Source organism: Narcine bancroftii, chromosome 1 (assembly GCF_036971445.1).
Source record: "Narcine bancroftii isolate sNarBan1 chromosome 1, sNarBan1.hap1, whole genome shotgun sequence".
Lineage (NCBI taxonomy): Eukaryota > Metazoa > Chordata > Chondrichthyes > Torpediniformes > Narcinidae > Narcine > Narcine bancroftii.
Genome location: NC_091469.1, coordinates 207,325,885 through 207,343,890, shown reverse-complemented (window position 1 = coordinate 207,343,890; position 18,006 = coordinate 207,325,885). Strand labels below are relative to the sequence as shown.

The 18,006-nt window shown below is 42.1% G+C and overlaps 1 protein-coding gene across 1 annotated transcript in view; it reads right to left on the bottom strand.

Moving 5' to 3' along the window:
- LOC138738769 (multiple epidermal growth factor-like domains protein 9) overlaps positions 1–18,006 on the bottom strand; it is a 210,238-nt gene that overhangs the window by 12,777 nt on the left and 179,455 nt on the right. The window contains exon 5 of the mRNA XM_069889662.1: positions 2,008–2,271. Within this exon, the coding sequence (XP_069745763.1) occupies positions 2,008–2,271 (264 nt within the window). The remainder of the gene's footprint in view (positions 1–2,007; positions 2,272–18,006) is intronic.

Sequence of the window (18,006 nt, the reverse complement as noted above, 5' to 3'; positions counted from 1 at the left end):
TTACTTGTATCCTCAGAACTTGTTCTCTATAGATAGTCAGAGTTTTCACGAAGGAAAGAGACAAGAGTTTTGGTTCTTACTGAGGGAGTTGTGGTGAAAGTGTGGTGGCAGATTAAATCAGAATGTTCAAAAGGGAGCTGAATAAACACTTAAACAGAACCATGTGGAACAGGTGAATTGAATGGGGACTCCTTTGAGAACCAGCACAGTCTTAATAGGCCAAATCACCTCCTTCTGTGTTTTGCTATTCCCCAGTAGCTTTAAACAACATTGGATTTTGCAGAATGTTTTTTAGACCAGGGATTGGAGAGGATAGGGTGCAGAGGGGAGGGAGAAGGACAACTAATATTATACAGGTTGCAAGATGTAATTTATTGAAGCATGCTGTGATTATTAGGTGACTTGAAGCTGTCAGCCACCTCAGTGGGATCTCAACTGTTCTTCACTTGTGTAATTATCTCCAAATGTAGCCCTGATCTAATTTTATGTTGAAAGAAGACTCCCATCCGATGTAAGCTAAAACGTAGACTAAAATATACCATGCAGAAGAAATTTGGAAGTACTTCCTGATGATTTGAATGAATGTCAGCTCTGTTCCCACAACATTCTGCCAGTGTGCAGCATTTAGCAGGCAACAAGAAGCTGATGAGAAGCAGGTGGAATGGGGGAAGAGGTACACACTAGGGGGGGTGGAATGGGGGAAGAGGTACACACTGGGGGGGGGGGTGGAATGGGGGAAGAGGTACACACTGGGGGGGGTGGAATGGGGAAGAGGTACACACTGGGGGGGGGTGAAATGGGGGAAGAGGTACACACTGGGGGGGGGTGGAATGGGGGAAGAGGTACACACTGGGTGGGGGGTGGAATGGGGGAAGAGGTACACACTGGGTGGGGGGTGGAATGGAGGAAGAGGTACAATGTAAATGCAGGAACTGTTTTAGTGGGTGCCCTGTGAATTTAGATTGAAACCTTCATGAGTTTTCAACCTCTTTGCAAGATTTCCCCAAGTTTCTGCATGCTATGCAGGAGAATAACTGGCTGTTCTGTGGATGCTGGGAAGTCACTGAGCTAGTGCCTGTTCCATGACATAGTGGAGAGGTACAGACATGGGGGTGGGGGGAGGTGGCAGGATGGGGTGTGGTTACAGAATGGGGGTGGGGTGGGGGAGGTGGCAGAATGGGGGAAGAGGTACACACTGGGAAGAGGGGAATGGAGGAAGAGATACACACTGGGGGGGGGGGTGGAATGGAGCAAGAGGTATACACTAGGAGGGGTGGAATGGGGGAAGAGGTACACACTAGGGGGGTGGAATGTGGGAAGAGGTACAAACTGGGGGGATGGAATGGGGAAGAGGACCCTTGGGGGGGGGTGGAATGGGGCAAGAGGTACACACTAGGGGGGTGGAATAGGGCAAGAGGTACACACTAGGGGGGTGGAATGGGGCAAGAGGTACACATTGGGGGGAATGGGGCAAGAGGTACACACGGGGGGGTGGAATGGGGGAAGAGGTACACACTGGGGGGTGGAATGGGGGAAGAGGTACACATTGGGAGGGGTGGAATGGGGAAGAGGTACACACTAGGGTGTGTGGAATGGGGAAAGAGGTACACACTAGGGAAGGAATGGGGAAGAGGTACACACTAGGGGGGGTGGAATGGGGAAGAGGTACACAATAGTGGGGGGAATGGGAGAAGAGGTACACACTTGGGGGGGGGACTCATTCTGGGGGAGGAAGTGGATGGATGAGGGAGAGGTTTACACCAGGAAGGGAGGGATTCAGACTGGGAGGCAGAGCTGAGGGAGATGAAGAGATGTGCATTGAGTGGGAGGGATGGGAGAAGGGTTCACACTAGGAGGGGGAGGGATGGGGGAAGGGTTCCTATTTGGGGAGGGGTTTACACAGGAAGGGGAGGGATGGGGCAATGTGTCCCTGGACAGACGTGAGCAGACCCAGCTGTCCCTGGCCAGATGTGTTCACCCAGCCACATATGAATACTGTACCCTTACCTATCTGACAGGTCCTGGACAGTGCATCGCCACTGTAGCCCTCTGCACACTTGTGGCAGTGGAAGCCAGTGGTGTTGGACGTGCAGCTGAGACATTGGCCCGACTCGGAGTCACAGATGGGGAGTTTGCTCTCTGGGTCAATGTTGCCATTACATTCGCAGTGCACACAGATACTGTCTGAGTTGTAGTAACCATCGGCACACTCATCACAGTGGGAGCCGATGTAACCTTGCTGGCACTGGTCGCACACTGGCTCCGTCAACTCTGCAGAGAGAAAACCAGGTGTTAGTACAAGGCTCTCCAAAGCCATTTCTTCAACACAGTCACCAGTTCCAGGTGACAAAACCTGCTGACACCTTTCCCATTGCAGGGAATCATCTGCTCATGCCTCGAACAGCACTTCCGACATATTACAGCTGTATGACCTCCAAGATATGAACAATCTGCTGGAGGAACTCAGTGGGTCCAACAGCATCGGTGGGGGGGGGGGGGGGAGAAATAAACTGCCAATGTTTTGGATCAAGACCCTGCTCCAGGACATCCTTGTATCCTGACCTGAAATATCAGCCATTCCTCTCCTTCCCATTTCGATGCTGATCAATCTGCAGTTCTTCCTCATTGATCCAGATTCCAATGCTGGAGTCTCCCTTTACTACCCACAGGTGTGGACTGCAACACAAGTAGTAGCTGTCCTCATGTTCTGGCAAGCTGATGTCCCAAGGAGGGCTTCTCCAGTGAATGATTGGGTCCCACAGACCCTCACCAAAGCCCAACCATTTGGGAGCACTGTCGGAGATTTGGAGCTGTAGGCAAAACCACCGCAGTAATCTCACTCCCCAGATGAAACACAACTACTTTGATGCGTCTGAGGGTGCTGCAGCCTGGCTCTTGGATGTTACAATGTGACTGTACCTCTCCCTTCAAATGATATTAAAATTCCCAGAGTAGATGAGCCTAAAACTAGATAGCACAAATTTAAGGTGAGAGGTGGTGGGGGGGGGGGGGGGGGGGGGGGGAAGAGATATAAAAGGGCCCTGAGGGACAGCTTTTTGACACTAATTGGTGGGTGTGTGTAACGAGCTGTCAGAAAGAGGGTGATGGGCCAAACACAGGCAAATAGGACCAACTTGGTTGACTTGGGCAAGATGGGCCTGTTTCCATGCCGTAGAACTCTATTGGAGGAGCTCTGGTAGATTAATTTTTCCGATTGCAGGACTTTGTATGATCATCGCTAACATGCTTCAGTCTGGCTGTGGAACATATGGAGACAGGATACAGATCCTATCTGTTATAATGCCAGGCCTGTTGATAAACAGTTTGCCAATTCTAATTTTACAATGAGCAGTCTTTGCCTGAGGATTTGCAGGGTCGAAAACTGTTCCCATCAATGGGAACCAAGATTCATTCCGATCATCATGTTTGCCTTTAACCAATAATGAATAGCAGTGCATGCTCTAGGTTTATGACAAATACAATGTGTGTACATAATCTACAAACTAGGTCAAAGAATTTACAATAAAACAATGAATGAATTTTTCTACCACTTATGAGAGCTGCAAGTGACTCGAGAGAACCTGACCATTCACTCAACGAGTGAAATCACAATCAGACTCGTATCCCTTTTACACAGACAATTAAAGCTGAGTATTATCCGCCTTTCAAATGATGCACCTTGCTGTGTGAATGCATTGAAGACAGTTTGGGGGTCTGAACTTGCCCGGCTTTAATCTGCCAAGGTAGGTACTGTCAGAGGTGGAGCGTTGTGAAGCAGGGCCAGTCTAAAAGGAGTGACCTGTGCTTCTGGGTTGAAATAGGAAGGGAAGATAAAGTTGTAATCTTTTGCGTGCGACCAAAGTGTGGGAAATTCAATTTGTTGCCATCATTTGGCTGCAATGAACTTGGCAAAGGTCAGGATACATTCAGCTCTCACCTTGTCTTCCAACTGGAGTGATAACAAGGTCTGTGAGCTCCTAACACTCGGGGCCCAAAATGAAATAAATCACCAGGTAATGGGCACAGTGAAGGATAGCCTGATGTTTGAAAGGCTGGCCATTCAACTTGGGGACTGCAGCTTTGAATGGAGCAAAGCCCTATAACAAAAGTGAAAAGCCTCCGCGAGAAATTTCATGTCGTGATTCATAATGGCAGGAGTGGCAGAGGTGTCTGGACTGGCCCTATTTTGACCTGTGCCATTCAATCTGGGAGACTCTGCCAACCTGGTGGCTCTTCAGAGCATCACAGATGATCCAGCTTCCACCCCCACCCACCCATTCCTGCTGCATCTCCGGCTGCCAGCAGCAATGCTGTTGCAGGACGAGATATTAGAGGCCTGGAGACAAAAACCACCACCAGATTTGATCAAGCTGAGCCTCACAATCAGCCACGTTAAAAAAAAAATTGGTTCGTGTGTCTTTAAGTGTGTTTTCCCATAGGGACCCACCTTGCTAATGTCTCGTGTGTTGTTATTCTCTTGGAAGCCAGCCGCAGCCAAAAATAGCAGAGACCAACTAATGCGCAGGTTGTGTCAAAGGAGATCAGGGATCTGCTGTTTTCAATGGATAATGAGGAGGCGGAGAGGGAACAGTGTCGTCAGGAAGGGCAGAGGGAACAGGAGAAGCAGACATGGAGAGAAGTGCAGGAGGCAGAATGACTTCGGCTCCATGCTCGAACGCATTCAGCAGGAGCAGGAGATGAGGAATCAGGCCTCATTTCTGTGAGACCTGATTTCCCTAATGGCTGTCCCTTCTCCCTTTCCACAGCACCAAACTCCTGCATCCCAGTACAACACTCCTCCATCCCAGAGTCACTATTCTCTGCTGCATGTCAATATCAGCTTCATCCAGATGAATGAAGCATATGAATCACCTAGTTCACATTCCTCCTCCTACTTCCAGCTGCTGGAGTGATGTAAAATCTGTCCACTCTGATTTGTGCCTTAACACTTTTTTGATATTGTAATAGGTGTCTTCTTACATTGCACAGTTGTAAATAGACATTTCCAGTTGTATTTTGAATTCTTTATTGTTATTGTTCTTTACATGTTTTAAGTGCACTAAAATGTGCCATAAATATTTACTTAACTGTTGGCTTCATCAGCTAACATTCACACAATGGACATAATCAATTTACAGAATTAGTTCACAGAATAGACAATAGCTTCATGGATAGACTGGTATCTGTGTGCTTATGCACCCTGATAAGCAACTTGTTCGGGCTCACGTAGATCGGGTAGGTCAGTGTTCCACACTGGGAAGAAGTGTTCCTTGATGAATTCACATATACTGTGTAGAACACAACAGGCAAGAACGTCTGATACAAAAGTGGTACATATGTCAAGTCACTTGGCCAGACACCTCCAGCGACCTTTGAGACATCTGAGAGCATTCTCTACCACCATCCTTGCCGAGCTCAAATGGAAGTAATAGCTTTGCTGCCGTTGATTGAGTGTGTGGTGGTTAGTGAACCCCCCTTCATCAGCCACTTCCTGAGGGGGTCAGCTGGGTCTTCTATCAGATGCACGAGGATTTCCACTCTGCAGTTCTGGATTTCTGTGGGCAGAGCAAGGTAGATATATAAAAACTTGTTCAACCTCTGAAATCACCATCAGTTTCCTAACATTTTCTAGTGGCCGCTTTACAATAACAGGATAGAAACAAACCCTTGAATTTGTCAAAATTTTCATTTGCAGGGCCAGTCTAAAAGGAGTGACCTGTGCTTCTGGGTTGAAATAGGAAGGGAAGATAAAGTTGTAATCTTTTGCGTGCGACCAAAGTGTGGGAAATTCAATTTGTTGCCATCATTTGGCTGCAATGAACTTGGCAAAGGTCAGGATACATTCAGCTCTCACCTTGTCTTCCAACTGGAGTGATAACAAGGTCTGTGAGCTCCTAACACTCGGGGCCCAAAATGAAATAAATCACCAGGTAATGGGCACAGTGAAGGATAGCCTGATGTTTGAAAGGCTGGCCATTCAACTTGGGGACTGCAGCTTTGAATGGAGCAAAGCCCTATAACAAAAGTGAAAAGCCTCCGCGAGAAAGTCAGTCCTTCAGTTTAACATATAAACACTTAATTGTCATTACATCCTACATGGTTACCTGTGATGATAAAAACATGATTTATTGTGTGATTTATACATACATTACAGTGCAGTGCAGTGGGGTAAATAAACGTACTTCATGTCTTGATCTTTGGCCTTTCTGTAGATGGGTGAGTTGGCTAAAACATGGAGCATCACGTGTGCGTCCAAGCCAACCCCACATTCACATTTGTGAAGCTGAAAAACAAAGGAATGAGTGTATAGATTGACATATGAAACACATTACATAAGTTGATAAAAACAAGTAATTGTAACTTAGGCCAAGATCCTTACCAGTAGTTGTGGTCGAAACAGCTTGAAGAACAATCATGTACCACCCTTTCCAATTGTAATAGGCTTGTGTGTTGTCATAGGGGTGGGGGCGGGGGGGTGGGGTGATGATGGAATTTGTCTGTCATCGATGATACCCCTGTTCTGCAAATCCATCCATTGTCTCCTGGAGACAAGCACCACTTGGCAGTTTGACAAAATGTTTAGAAAGGGCCCTCTTCAATGCTTCAAGTCACCTTTATTTATCGTTCACACCATGCTTGCATTTTAAAGACAAGATAGCATTTCTCCAGGACCACAAAGCATATTTACATAGATATAAGTTAGAATAGAAGTTAAACATATTGAAATATTAAGATATATACAGTAAAAGTCCACAGTACACTATCCACATATGTTCTGGGAATTCAGGAGCCTGATGCCTTGGAGGAAAGACATCTGGACATAACGACCTGAGCGCTACGGTACCTCCTACCAGATGGCAGAAGGGAGAACAGTTTACATGAGGGATGTGTGGGTCCTTCACAATGTTTGTTGTCTTTCACCTCCATCGAGTGTTGTAGACGTCCTTCATGATAGGAATGGAGCCCCCAATGACTTCACTATCCTCTGCAGGGTCTTGCAGTCTGAGGAGGAAGTGCTTCCAAACTAGGCAGTGATGCAGTTGCACAGGATGCTCTCAATACATCCTCTGTAGAATGTTGTGAGGATGGAGGGTGGGAGATGAACTTTGCAGGAAGTAGAGGCGCAGCTGGGGTTTCTTGACTATGGAGCTTGTGTTAAGGGATGAGGTGAGATTCTCTCCCATGCCATTCCAGAAATTTGATATGCTTGATGACTTCCAAGGCCAAGCCGAAAATGGTCAGTGGAGTGTGATCCCCCCAGGCCCTCCTGAAATCGACAACCGTCTCTTTTGTTTTATTAATGTTCAGATACAGGTTGTTGGCTCTACACCGGTCCGTTAGAGACTGCACCTCATCTCTGCACTCTGACTCGTCATTCTTACTAATAAGACACACCACGGTCGTGTCATCAGCGAACTTGATGATGTGGTTCGAGCTGTGTTTAGCTGGACAGTCGTGGGTCAGCAGAGTGAACAGCAATGGTCTTGGAGGTGCTGTTACCGATCTGGACTGCCTGAGGTCTCCCTGACAGGAAAACAAGAATCCAATTGCAAAGGAAAGTGTTTAGACCCAGCAGGATCAACTTTCCTATCACATACTGAGGAATGATTGTGTTGAAGCTGAACTGAAGTTGATAAACAATAATCAAACATACGAGTCCCTATTTTCCAGGTGGGTGAGGGATAGATGGAGGGTGACAGTGGTGGCATCATCCGTAGAACAGTTGGATCTGTATGTGAACTGCAGGGGGTCCAGTGAGGGGGGCAGCAGGAGCTTGATGTGCCCCATGACGAGCCTCTCGAAGCTCTTCGTGAAGATGGACGCGAGTGTGACACGGCGTATTCATTGAGGCTGGACACAGATTTCTTCAGCACAGGGACAATGGTGGCAGCTTTGAAGCACATTGGGACCACGGCGCTTCTCAGGGAGATATTAAAGATATCAGTGAGAACATCTGCTAGCTGAACTGCACATCCTCTGAGCACTCTGCCAGGAATGTTATCCAGTCAAGCAGCTTTCCTCAAAGTGGGATTGTACATAGTGGGTTGACCTTGCCTACCTCTCTCTTCACGTCGGCCACTGTAAGACTCGGCACTGATCATTTGGAGGAGAGGTGGACTTCTTCACCACCACATTGCTTTTCACCTCAAAATGCACGTAAAAGTTGTTTAGTGTATCTGGGAGGGAGGCATCACCAGCACAGGCTGATGGTGCAGTGGTTGGTGATAGATTGGATGCCATTCCACATGTCGAGTGTCCTTGATGTCCAGGAAGTGACTATGAATACGCTGGGCATGCGCACACTTTGTTTTCCTGATGGCCTTAGCACAGCTTGTCTCTTACAATAGTTAGGGCTACCTTGCTTTCTGCTCTGAAGGCAGCGTCTCGGTTCCTGAGCAGCACACGCACCTCCAGTCATCCATGGCTTCTGGTTAGAGCGAGAAATGATGGTCTTGGGCACAGAGACATTGTCAGAACACTGCACACAGATGCCATACACTCCTCCAGAATGATGCAGTCACCATTGGTTTCTGCTTGTGCCAGTCAGTGCGCTCAAATCAGTCTTGAAGTGCATGAATGGTCCCAGCTGACCAGGTTTTAACCTGCTTCAGAAATAGTCTGGAGAGTCTGATGAGTGGTCTGTGTGCTGGGATTAGCTTTACAGAGATGCAGTCTGAGTATCTGAGGTGGAGGCGGGGCTCCACCTGATTCGCATTAGGAACATTTGTATACACAAGATCCAAAGTGTTCGACCTTCTCGTAGCAAAGTTCACATACTGATGGAATTTAGGTAGCCTTGACTTGAGGTTCAACTGGTTGAAGTCCCCAGCGATAATAATCAGTCCGTCAGGGTGTGCAGTCTGCAGTTTGTTTATAGCCCCATAGAGTTCACAGATCACCTCCTTAGCGTTAGTGCCAGGGGAATGTACACTCCCACCATGAGGACTGTGGTGAATTCCCACATTAGGTAAAATTGGCTACATCTGACAGTCAAAAATTCCACCAGTGTTGAGCAATGATCGGAGACTCGTGCAGAGTCCTTGCACCATTCCAGGTTTTTTTTTTTTTTAATTTTTTATTTTTCACACCATAAATCACATTAGCCATGATGTACACTTTTTCTTTTTCACACATATACAGTGACTTTTTCTCCCCCCCCCCTCCCTCCTCCCAAGCCACCCCCCCACCCCCACCTCATCCATTTTAGGTATACAATCTAGGTTGCATTAAACCCGTCAGACAATGTTGTCATTCAACAAAAATACACCAGAAATTCTACTGAGTCCATTCTTTTCTTTCCTTCTCCTTCCATCAACTTAGGTAATGTTTGTCCCCGGTAGGTTTTCGCTATTGTATTTAATGTAAGGCTCCCATACTTGTTCGAATATTTCAATATTATTTCTTAAACTATATGTTATTTTTTCTAATGGAATACATTTATTCATTTCTATATACCATTGTTGTATTTTCAAATTATCTTCCAATTTCCAGGTCGACATAATACATTTTTTTGCTGCGGCTAGGGCTATCTTAACAAATCTTTTTGGTGCATCCTCCAAATCAATTCCAAATTCTTTGTTTTTTATGTTACTTAGGAGAAAGATCTCTGGATTCTTTGGTATATTGTTTTCTGTTATTTTATTTAATATCTGATTGAGATCATCCCAAAATTTTTCTACTCTCTCACATGTCCAGATTGCATGAATTGTTGTTCCCATTTCTTTTTTACATCGAAAACATCTATCAGATACCGTTGGGTCCCATTTATTTAACTTTTGCGGTGTAATGTATAGTCTGTGTAACCAATTATATTGTATCATACATAGCCTCGTATTTATTGTATTTCTCATCGTTCCAGAACATAATTTCTCCCATGTTTCCTTTTTTATCTTTATATTTAAATCTTGTTCCCATTTTTGTTTAGTTTTACCATTTGTTTCCTCATTCTCCTTTTCTTGCAGTTTAATACACATATTTGTTATAAATCTTTTGATTAACATTGTATCTGTAATCACATATTCAAGGTTACTTCCCTCTGGTAAACTCAAATTGCTTCCTAATTTATCTTTCAAGTAGGATCTCAGTTGGTAATATGCCAGCGCTGTATCTCCAGTTATATTATACTTATCTCTCATTTGTTCAAAGGATAAGAATCTACTTCCTGAAAAACAATTTTCTATTCTTTTAATCCCTTTTTTTTCCCATTCTCTAAAGGAAAGGTTATCTATTGTAAAAGGGAGTAGCTTATTTTGCGTCAATATTAGTTTTGGTAATTGATAATTTGTTTTATTTCTTTCTACATGAATCTTCTTCCAAATATTGAGGAGATGATGTAATACTGGAGAAGTTCTATGTTGTACCAATTTTTCGTCCCATTTATATAATATGTGTTCAGGTATCTTTTCCCCTATTTTATCTAATTCTAATCTCGTCCAGTCTGGTTTTTCCCTTGTTTGATAAAAATCTGATAGGTATCTTAATTGTGCGGCTCTATAATAATTTTTGAAGTTTGGCAATTGTAAGCCTCCTTGTTTATACCATTCTGTTAATTTATCTAGTGCTATCCTCGGTTTCCCCCCTCTCCATAAAAATTTCCTTATTATTTTCTTTAACTCTTTGAAGAATTTTTCTGTCAGTTGTATTGACAATGCCTGAAATAAGTATAATATCCTTGGAAAAATGTTCATTTTAATACAGTTTATCCTTCCTATCAGTGTTAGTGGTAGATCTTTCCAATGCTCTAAATCGTCCTGTAATTTTTTCATTAGTGGATTGTAATTGAGTTTATATAATTGGCCTAGATTTTTGTTTATTTGTACACCTAGGTATCTTATTGCCTGCATTTGCCATCTGAATGGAGATTCCTTCTTAAATTTTGAGAAATCCGCATTATTCATAGGCATTGCTTCACTTTTATTTACGTTTATCTTGTAACCCGACACTTCTCCATATTCCTTCAATTTCTTATATAATTCTTTTATTGATAGTTCTGGTTCTGTTAAGTACACTATAACATCATCCGCAAATAGACTGATTTTATATTCCCTGTCTTTTATTTTTATTCCTTTTATATTATTATCTATTCTTATCAATTCTGCTAGTGGTTCTATAGCTAGCGCAAACAATAAAGGTGATAGTGGGCATCCCTGCCGCGTTGACCTGCTTAAGTTAAATTGCTTTGATACATGTCCATTTACTGTCACTTTCGCTAACGGTCCCTTATATAATGCTTTAATCCAATTAATATACTTCTCCGGTAAACTGAATTTTTGCAATACTTTGAACAAATAATTCCATTCTACTCTGTCGAAGGCCTTCTCTGCGTCTAAAGCAACTGCTACTGTAGGTGCTTTATTTCCTTCTACTGCATGAATTAAGTTAATAAATTTACAAATATTGTCTGTTGTGCGTCTTTTTTTGATAAATCCAGTTTGGTCTAAATTTACCATTTTCGGTACCTGTTCTGCTAATCTGTTTGCTAATAGTTTAGCTATTATCTTATAATCTGTGTTTAGCAAAGATATTGGTCTATATGACGCTGGTGAGAGTGGATCTTTCCCTTGTTCCAGCATTACTGTAATTATTGCTGTTTTACATGAATCTGGTAAGTTTTGTGTCTCATCAATCTGGTTGATTACATCCAGGAGGGGTGGTATTAATAAGTCTTTAAATGTTTTGTAGAATTCTATTGGAAATCCATCCTCTCCTGGTGTCTTATTATTTGGTAATTTTTTTATTATCTCTTGTATTTCTACTGTTCCAAATGGTTCTGTTAATTTATTTTGTTCCTCTATTTGTAGTTTTGGTAGTTCAATTTTAGTCAAAAATTCATCTATTTTCCCTTCTTTCCCTTCGTTTTCAGTTCGGTATAATTGTTCATAGAATTCTCTAAAGTTTTCCTTAATTTCTTTTGGATTATATGTAATTTGTTTGTCTTTTTTCCTTGATGCCAATAGCATTTTCTTAGCTTGCTCTGTCTTAAGCTGCCATGCTAGGATTTTGTGCGTTTTTTCACCTAGTTCATAATATTTCTGTTTTGTCTTCATTATATTCTTCTCTACCTTATATGTTTGTAATGTTTCATATTTTATTTTTTTATCTGCCAATTCTCTTCTTTTAGTTGTATCTTCCTTCATTGCTAATTTTTTTTCTATGTTTACTATTTCCCTTTCCAACTGCTCTGCTTCCTGATTATAGTCCTTCTTCATCTTGGTTACATAACTTATTATTTGCCCTCTAATGAATGCTTTCATTGCGTCCCATAGTATAAACTTATCTTCCACTGATTCCGTATTTACTTCAAAATACATTTTTAATTGTTTTTCAATAAATTCTCTAAAATCCTGTCTTTTAAGTAGCATGGGGTTTAATCTCCATCTATACATTCTTGGAGGGATGTCCTCTAGCTTTACTGTCAATATTAAGGGTGAATGGTCCGATAGCATTCTCAATTTATATTCTGTTTTTCTTACTCTATCCTGCATACTAGCTGATAACAAAAATAGGTCTATTCTTGAGTATGTTTTATGTCTAGCCGAGTAGTATGAGTATTCCTTTTCTTTTGGGTTTTGTTTCCTCCATATATCCAAAAGTTTAATTTCTTGCATTGATTTAATTATAAATTTGGTTACTTTGTTCTTCCTGTTAATTTTTTTCCCCGTTTTATCCATATTTGGATCCAAATTCAGGTTGAAATCCCCTCCTATTAGTATGTTCCCTTGCGTATTAGCTACCTTCAAAAAGATATCTTGCATAAACTTTTGATCTTCTTCGTTAGGTGAATATACATTAAGTAGATTCCAAAACTCCGAATATATCTGACATTTTATCATAACATATCTCCCTGCTGGATCTATTATTTCCTCTTCTATTTTAAATGGCACATTTTTACTAATTAATATAGCCACTCCTCTTGCTTTTGAATTATACGATGCTGCTGTTACATGTCCTACCCAATCTCTCTTTAATTTCTTGTGCTCCAATTCAGTTAAGTGTGTTTCTTGGACAAATGCTATATCAATTTTTTCCTTTTTCAGTAAATTTAGTAGTTTCTTCCTTTTAATTTGGTTATGTATTCCATTAATATTTAAAGTCATATAGTTCAGCGTAGCCATTTTATATTTTGTTTATCTTCTCTTTCCGTTTTTCCATCATTACCTTTCCTCCTTTTCCATTTCTGTTTTCTTATTTTCAACTCTTTATAAGACAACATTCCTACAACATCCAACATTTTCCTTATTCTCCTATTTATATCTTCTTTATCCCCAATCTCCCCTTCCCCTCCTGAGTTGTCCTTTATCCCTTGTCGGACAACCACATCTCCCCTCTCCATTTGGGTTTCCGAATCCACTCGCAAGCGTCAACTGATTTTGCAGTGACCGCTATTTCCCCCCACTCAGCCCCCCCCAGAAAAGATTTCACTTTTCATATGTCACAAAGGTCACTCTTTTAATTCCCTCCTTATTCTCTCTATTCCATTACCTTCCCTTATTAATTCTTGTCTATACTATCTATATTTTCCTCTAAGTACAAATACATTCACGTATGCACATTGTCTCTATTCACTCTTATACCTCTTTACCCGCATACATATCAATCGTGATCATTTTTACTCTCATTACCCGTCTTCATCCCTCAGTCTATTTTTGTCTTTACCCACATACATATCAATCGTGATCATTTTTACTCTCATTACCCGTCTTCATCCCTCAGTCTATTTTTGTAATTGTTCTGCAAATTTTCGTGCTTCTTCTGGATCCGAGAATAGTCTGTTTTGTTGTCCTGGAATAAATATTTTCAATACCGCTGGATGCTTTAGTATAAATTTATACCCTTTCTTCCATAAAATCGCCTTTGCTGTATTGAACTCTTTTCTCTTCTTTAGGAGTTCAAAACTTATATCTGGATAAATGAAGATTTTTTGCCCTTTATACTCCAGTGGTTTGTTGCCCTCTCTTACTTTTTCCATTGTCTTCTCCAGTACCTTTTCTCTTGTAGTATATCTTAGGAATTTTACTAAAATAGATCTTGGTTTTTGTTGTGGTTGTGGTTTAGAGGCCAATGCTCTATGTGCCCTTTCTATTTCCATTTCTTGCTGTAGTTCTGGACATCCTAGGGTCTTAGGGATCCAATCTTTTATAAACTCCCTCATATTCTTGCCTTCTTCATCTTCCTTAAGGCCCACTATCTTTATGTTATTTCTTCTGTTATAATTTTCCATTATATCTATTTTTTGAGCTAGTAGTTCTTGTGTCTCTTTAGTTTTTTTATTAGATTCCTCCAATTTCCTTTTTAAGTCTTCTACCTCCATTTCTGCTGCCACTGCCCGCTCTTCCATCTTGTCCATTTTCTTTCCCATTTCTGTTAAGGTCATATCTATTTTATTCACTTTCTCTTCTGTGTTGTTTATTCTTCTTCTTAAATCATTAAATTCCTGTGTTTGCCATTCTTTAAATGACTCCATGTATCCTCTAACAAGAGAAAGTATATCCTTTACCTTGCCTTTCCCTTCTTCTATTTCACTGTACTCTTCCTCTTCTTCTTCCTCTGGGTTGGCCATCTGTTGTTTCTTTGTTGCCCTTTTCTTCTCTTCTTTCTTGTTTTCATTGTCTTCTGTGGTCTCTTCTTGCTGCAGGTGTTCTGCAGCTGTCGTTGCCGGCTGTGGAGATCGACTCCCCAGCTGGTCCCCCCTCCCGTCGGTGTGTTTTTTTTCATGCGCATGCGCGGTTGCGCACTTTTACTCGGCTCTGCGAGCCATTTTTGTAGTCCTATTTCTACCGACCTGAGGAAGCGGGCTTCTCTCTCCACAGCGGGCCTCTTCGGACAGGTAAGGCCTTCTCCTTCTTCCTCCGTTGTCTTCTCTTCCTCTCTTCTTACGTTGATTTTGATTTTTCTTTTTTTGTCGCCATCTTCTTTCCACCTTTATACTCACTTTTCTTTAACTTTTATTTCTGTGCCTTTGTATTTTCTCTTGTTTTTCCCAACTTTTCTGGAGAGGGCTGGAGTTCACCGTCCGGCCACTACTCCATCACGTGACTCCTCCCCCACCATTCCATGTTGATGTAAATGCACAGGCCACTGCCGTGGGCTTTACCACCCAAAATAGCTTCTCTGTCAACCCGAAATAAAGTGAGCCCGTCCAGCTGAACGACAGCGTCTGGGATCCTGTCACTGAGCCATAGTTCTGTGACAGCACAGCAGTCCCTGTACTCACGCCGCACAGACCTCTGGAGTCAGATGTTGTCCATTTTGATCCTTAGGAAGGATGGGAGAGTTGGGCGGCAGAGGCTTGCCTTCAGCCTAGCGTGGACCCCTGCTTGCTTACCGTGATTCCTCCTTCTCACGCACCACTTCCTTCTCCTGCATGATCCTGAGGCTTTTAGGCCTAGTCTCCTAATGGTCGCGCCACCTGCCACAGCAGCCTGTGGTTGCATAGCTCATCCCGGAGATCTTCCTGGAGACGAGTAGACACATTTCTAACCACTATAGGCTATAGCATCGGGTTACCATAATTATAAAAACTAAAATTATGTAATTAAATAACAGTTTAGCTATACCATTTAACTATAATTAAAAGAAAAACAAAACTATTGATGTCCTGGAGATGCCGCTGTGTCTGATGTTGCATCGCATAGCTTGGTGTATCAACACAAACACTGTGGCAAGACAGATATCAAAAATACAACTGATGGATCGATAGTCACATGGGGTAGCATACCATCACAAAGCATCAGTGAGTCCAAGCTGAGGCTATCGCCAGTTTGTTGTCTTGTGCCTCAGGTGTGGCTCATTAAGTTCCAATACAAAGTCAGGGAGGAGGTTAGATTTTTTTTGTAGCTAGCATTTGACATTATATATGTTGAATAAATAAAATATTCAAAACAAAAAAAGTTCTGAAACATATGAAGGTGACTCCGCTACTCATCGTCATCAAAATTGTCGAGGACGTTACTCCAGAACACAGGCTTGCCTAGTCTCTCTCTCTTCCACATTCTTCTATCAGATACCAGCGTGAATTGTCTCAGAAGAACCAAAGGTTTCAGTATATGGCGACTAAGATCCAAGCACCTATCTGCCCTAAACTGCTCCCCGTTTCTCTTCAAATTCTACTCGTACCATTTTCTGATCGCACAAACATGTTCACACGACTGCAACATTGCATGCTTCATAAAGTTGAATCGATGCTCAGAAGATTTGCTTGCATTCTAAGATTGTACAAAATGTACATGGCTAGCAAATGTACCTGCTGTTCCACAACTATTTTGAGTACAGGGCAATGTCGCTTCCTGGCACGTATGCTTTACATCATACTAGACCACTCACATACCACTTTAAATATTCCCTATGCCATCGGTGCTCTGTGATTAGTAAGGGATTGCTTATGGTGGTATGTGAGTGGGAAGGGAAGGTTGAGAATTATTGCTCTAGACCCAATAGTTACTGAAATATTTTGCTTGAGAAAAATTGTCATTGGAGTTATGAAACCGTGTACATAACAAGTCAATTAGGTATGATTAAAACAGTGGTTTTCAACCTTTTTCTTTCCACCCATATACCACCTTAAGCAATCTCTTACTGATCACAGAGCATCTATGGCGTGGAGAATATTTAAAGTGGTTTGTGAGTGGAAAGAAAAAGGTTCAGAACCACTGCACTGGATGCTGACGTTGCTGTGCTACACATCCTGCCTCTTTTGCTTTGGCAATCTGGCCTGCCGTGTAAAAGGACTCACCGACCCGACTTTTCTTCTGTTCTGTGTGAACAAGCCAGCCAGTATCCAGAGATGGGTCATGTTTATGGCAATAATGTGGATTTTCAATGTAAAAAGGGCTTCAGACTGCAACCTCAAATACAGAGTCTCTGAGAGATTACAGCATGGGCACAAGCCCTTCAGACCACCACCTCCATGCTTGACCATCTACTCTGATTACCAGTTGCATGGATTAGATCCATATCCCTCTATGCCTTACTCACTTGAGTCTGTTGAAGTGTCTCTAGCACATGGTGATTGGATGTGATTCCACCTCCTTTTCTGGCAGTAAGTTCCAGATACTAATCACCCTCAAATCCAGGGAAAACAAGCACAACTGCCCCACTCTTTTGCTATTGTAGAAATTCTCCAATCCAGGCAACATTCTGATGAATATCCTCTGCATTCCCAGCAGCACAACCACATCTCTCTATAGTGTTGTGGCCAGAGTTGCACACAATATTCCAGGTTGGTCTACCATAATTGTAAAATTGCAACATAGTGCACCAACATTTATATTCTGTGTCTGAACCTCTGAAGGCAAGCACACCATATGCCTTCTTCACTACCTACTGAGCTATGTTGCCACTTTTAGGGAACTAGGTTTCTCTGTTCATCAACATTCCTCAGCTTCCGAACTTTTACTGCATGTCCTATTATTTGACTTCCCAAAGTGCTATATCACCTTGTATTTATTGCTAATAAATTTCATCTATTACCTCCCTATTTGAATGAGGAGATAAGTCTTCATGGGTAAAAATAGAACTGTATAAAGTGGGAGAGAAGGTAGCATAAGATCTTATATATAAATGGGAATCAAAATTAATATTTGGAGAGAAAGAAGCCCCCTTATTAAAACATATAATTAATATTTGGAGTGAAATAAATAACCAGATGGGGACTGGGGGTGTCGATGGAGGGGGCTGGAATATCACCAAAAACACCCCTGACTCAGAATAGACTTATACCCTTAACAATGGGTAATAAGATTTTAGATAGCTGGTCCCGAAAAGGGATCAGATTTATCGTTATGAGCAAGGGAAACTTATGTCATTTGAACAATTAAAAAACAAGTTTGGTATTGCTAATAATACAATATTCTGCTATTTTCAGTTGAGCATATTTAAGGGATCAACTAGGCCCGACAATGACTCAATCAAAATGTAGTGATGTGGAGATTGATTTGAAAGAGAAACACAAAGAATTCACTTTGGCAATGTATTTATTACTTCAAACAGAAGCGCCTCAACATGGAT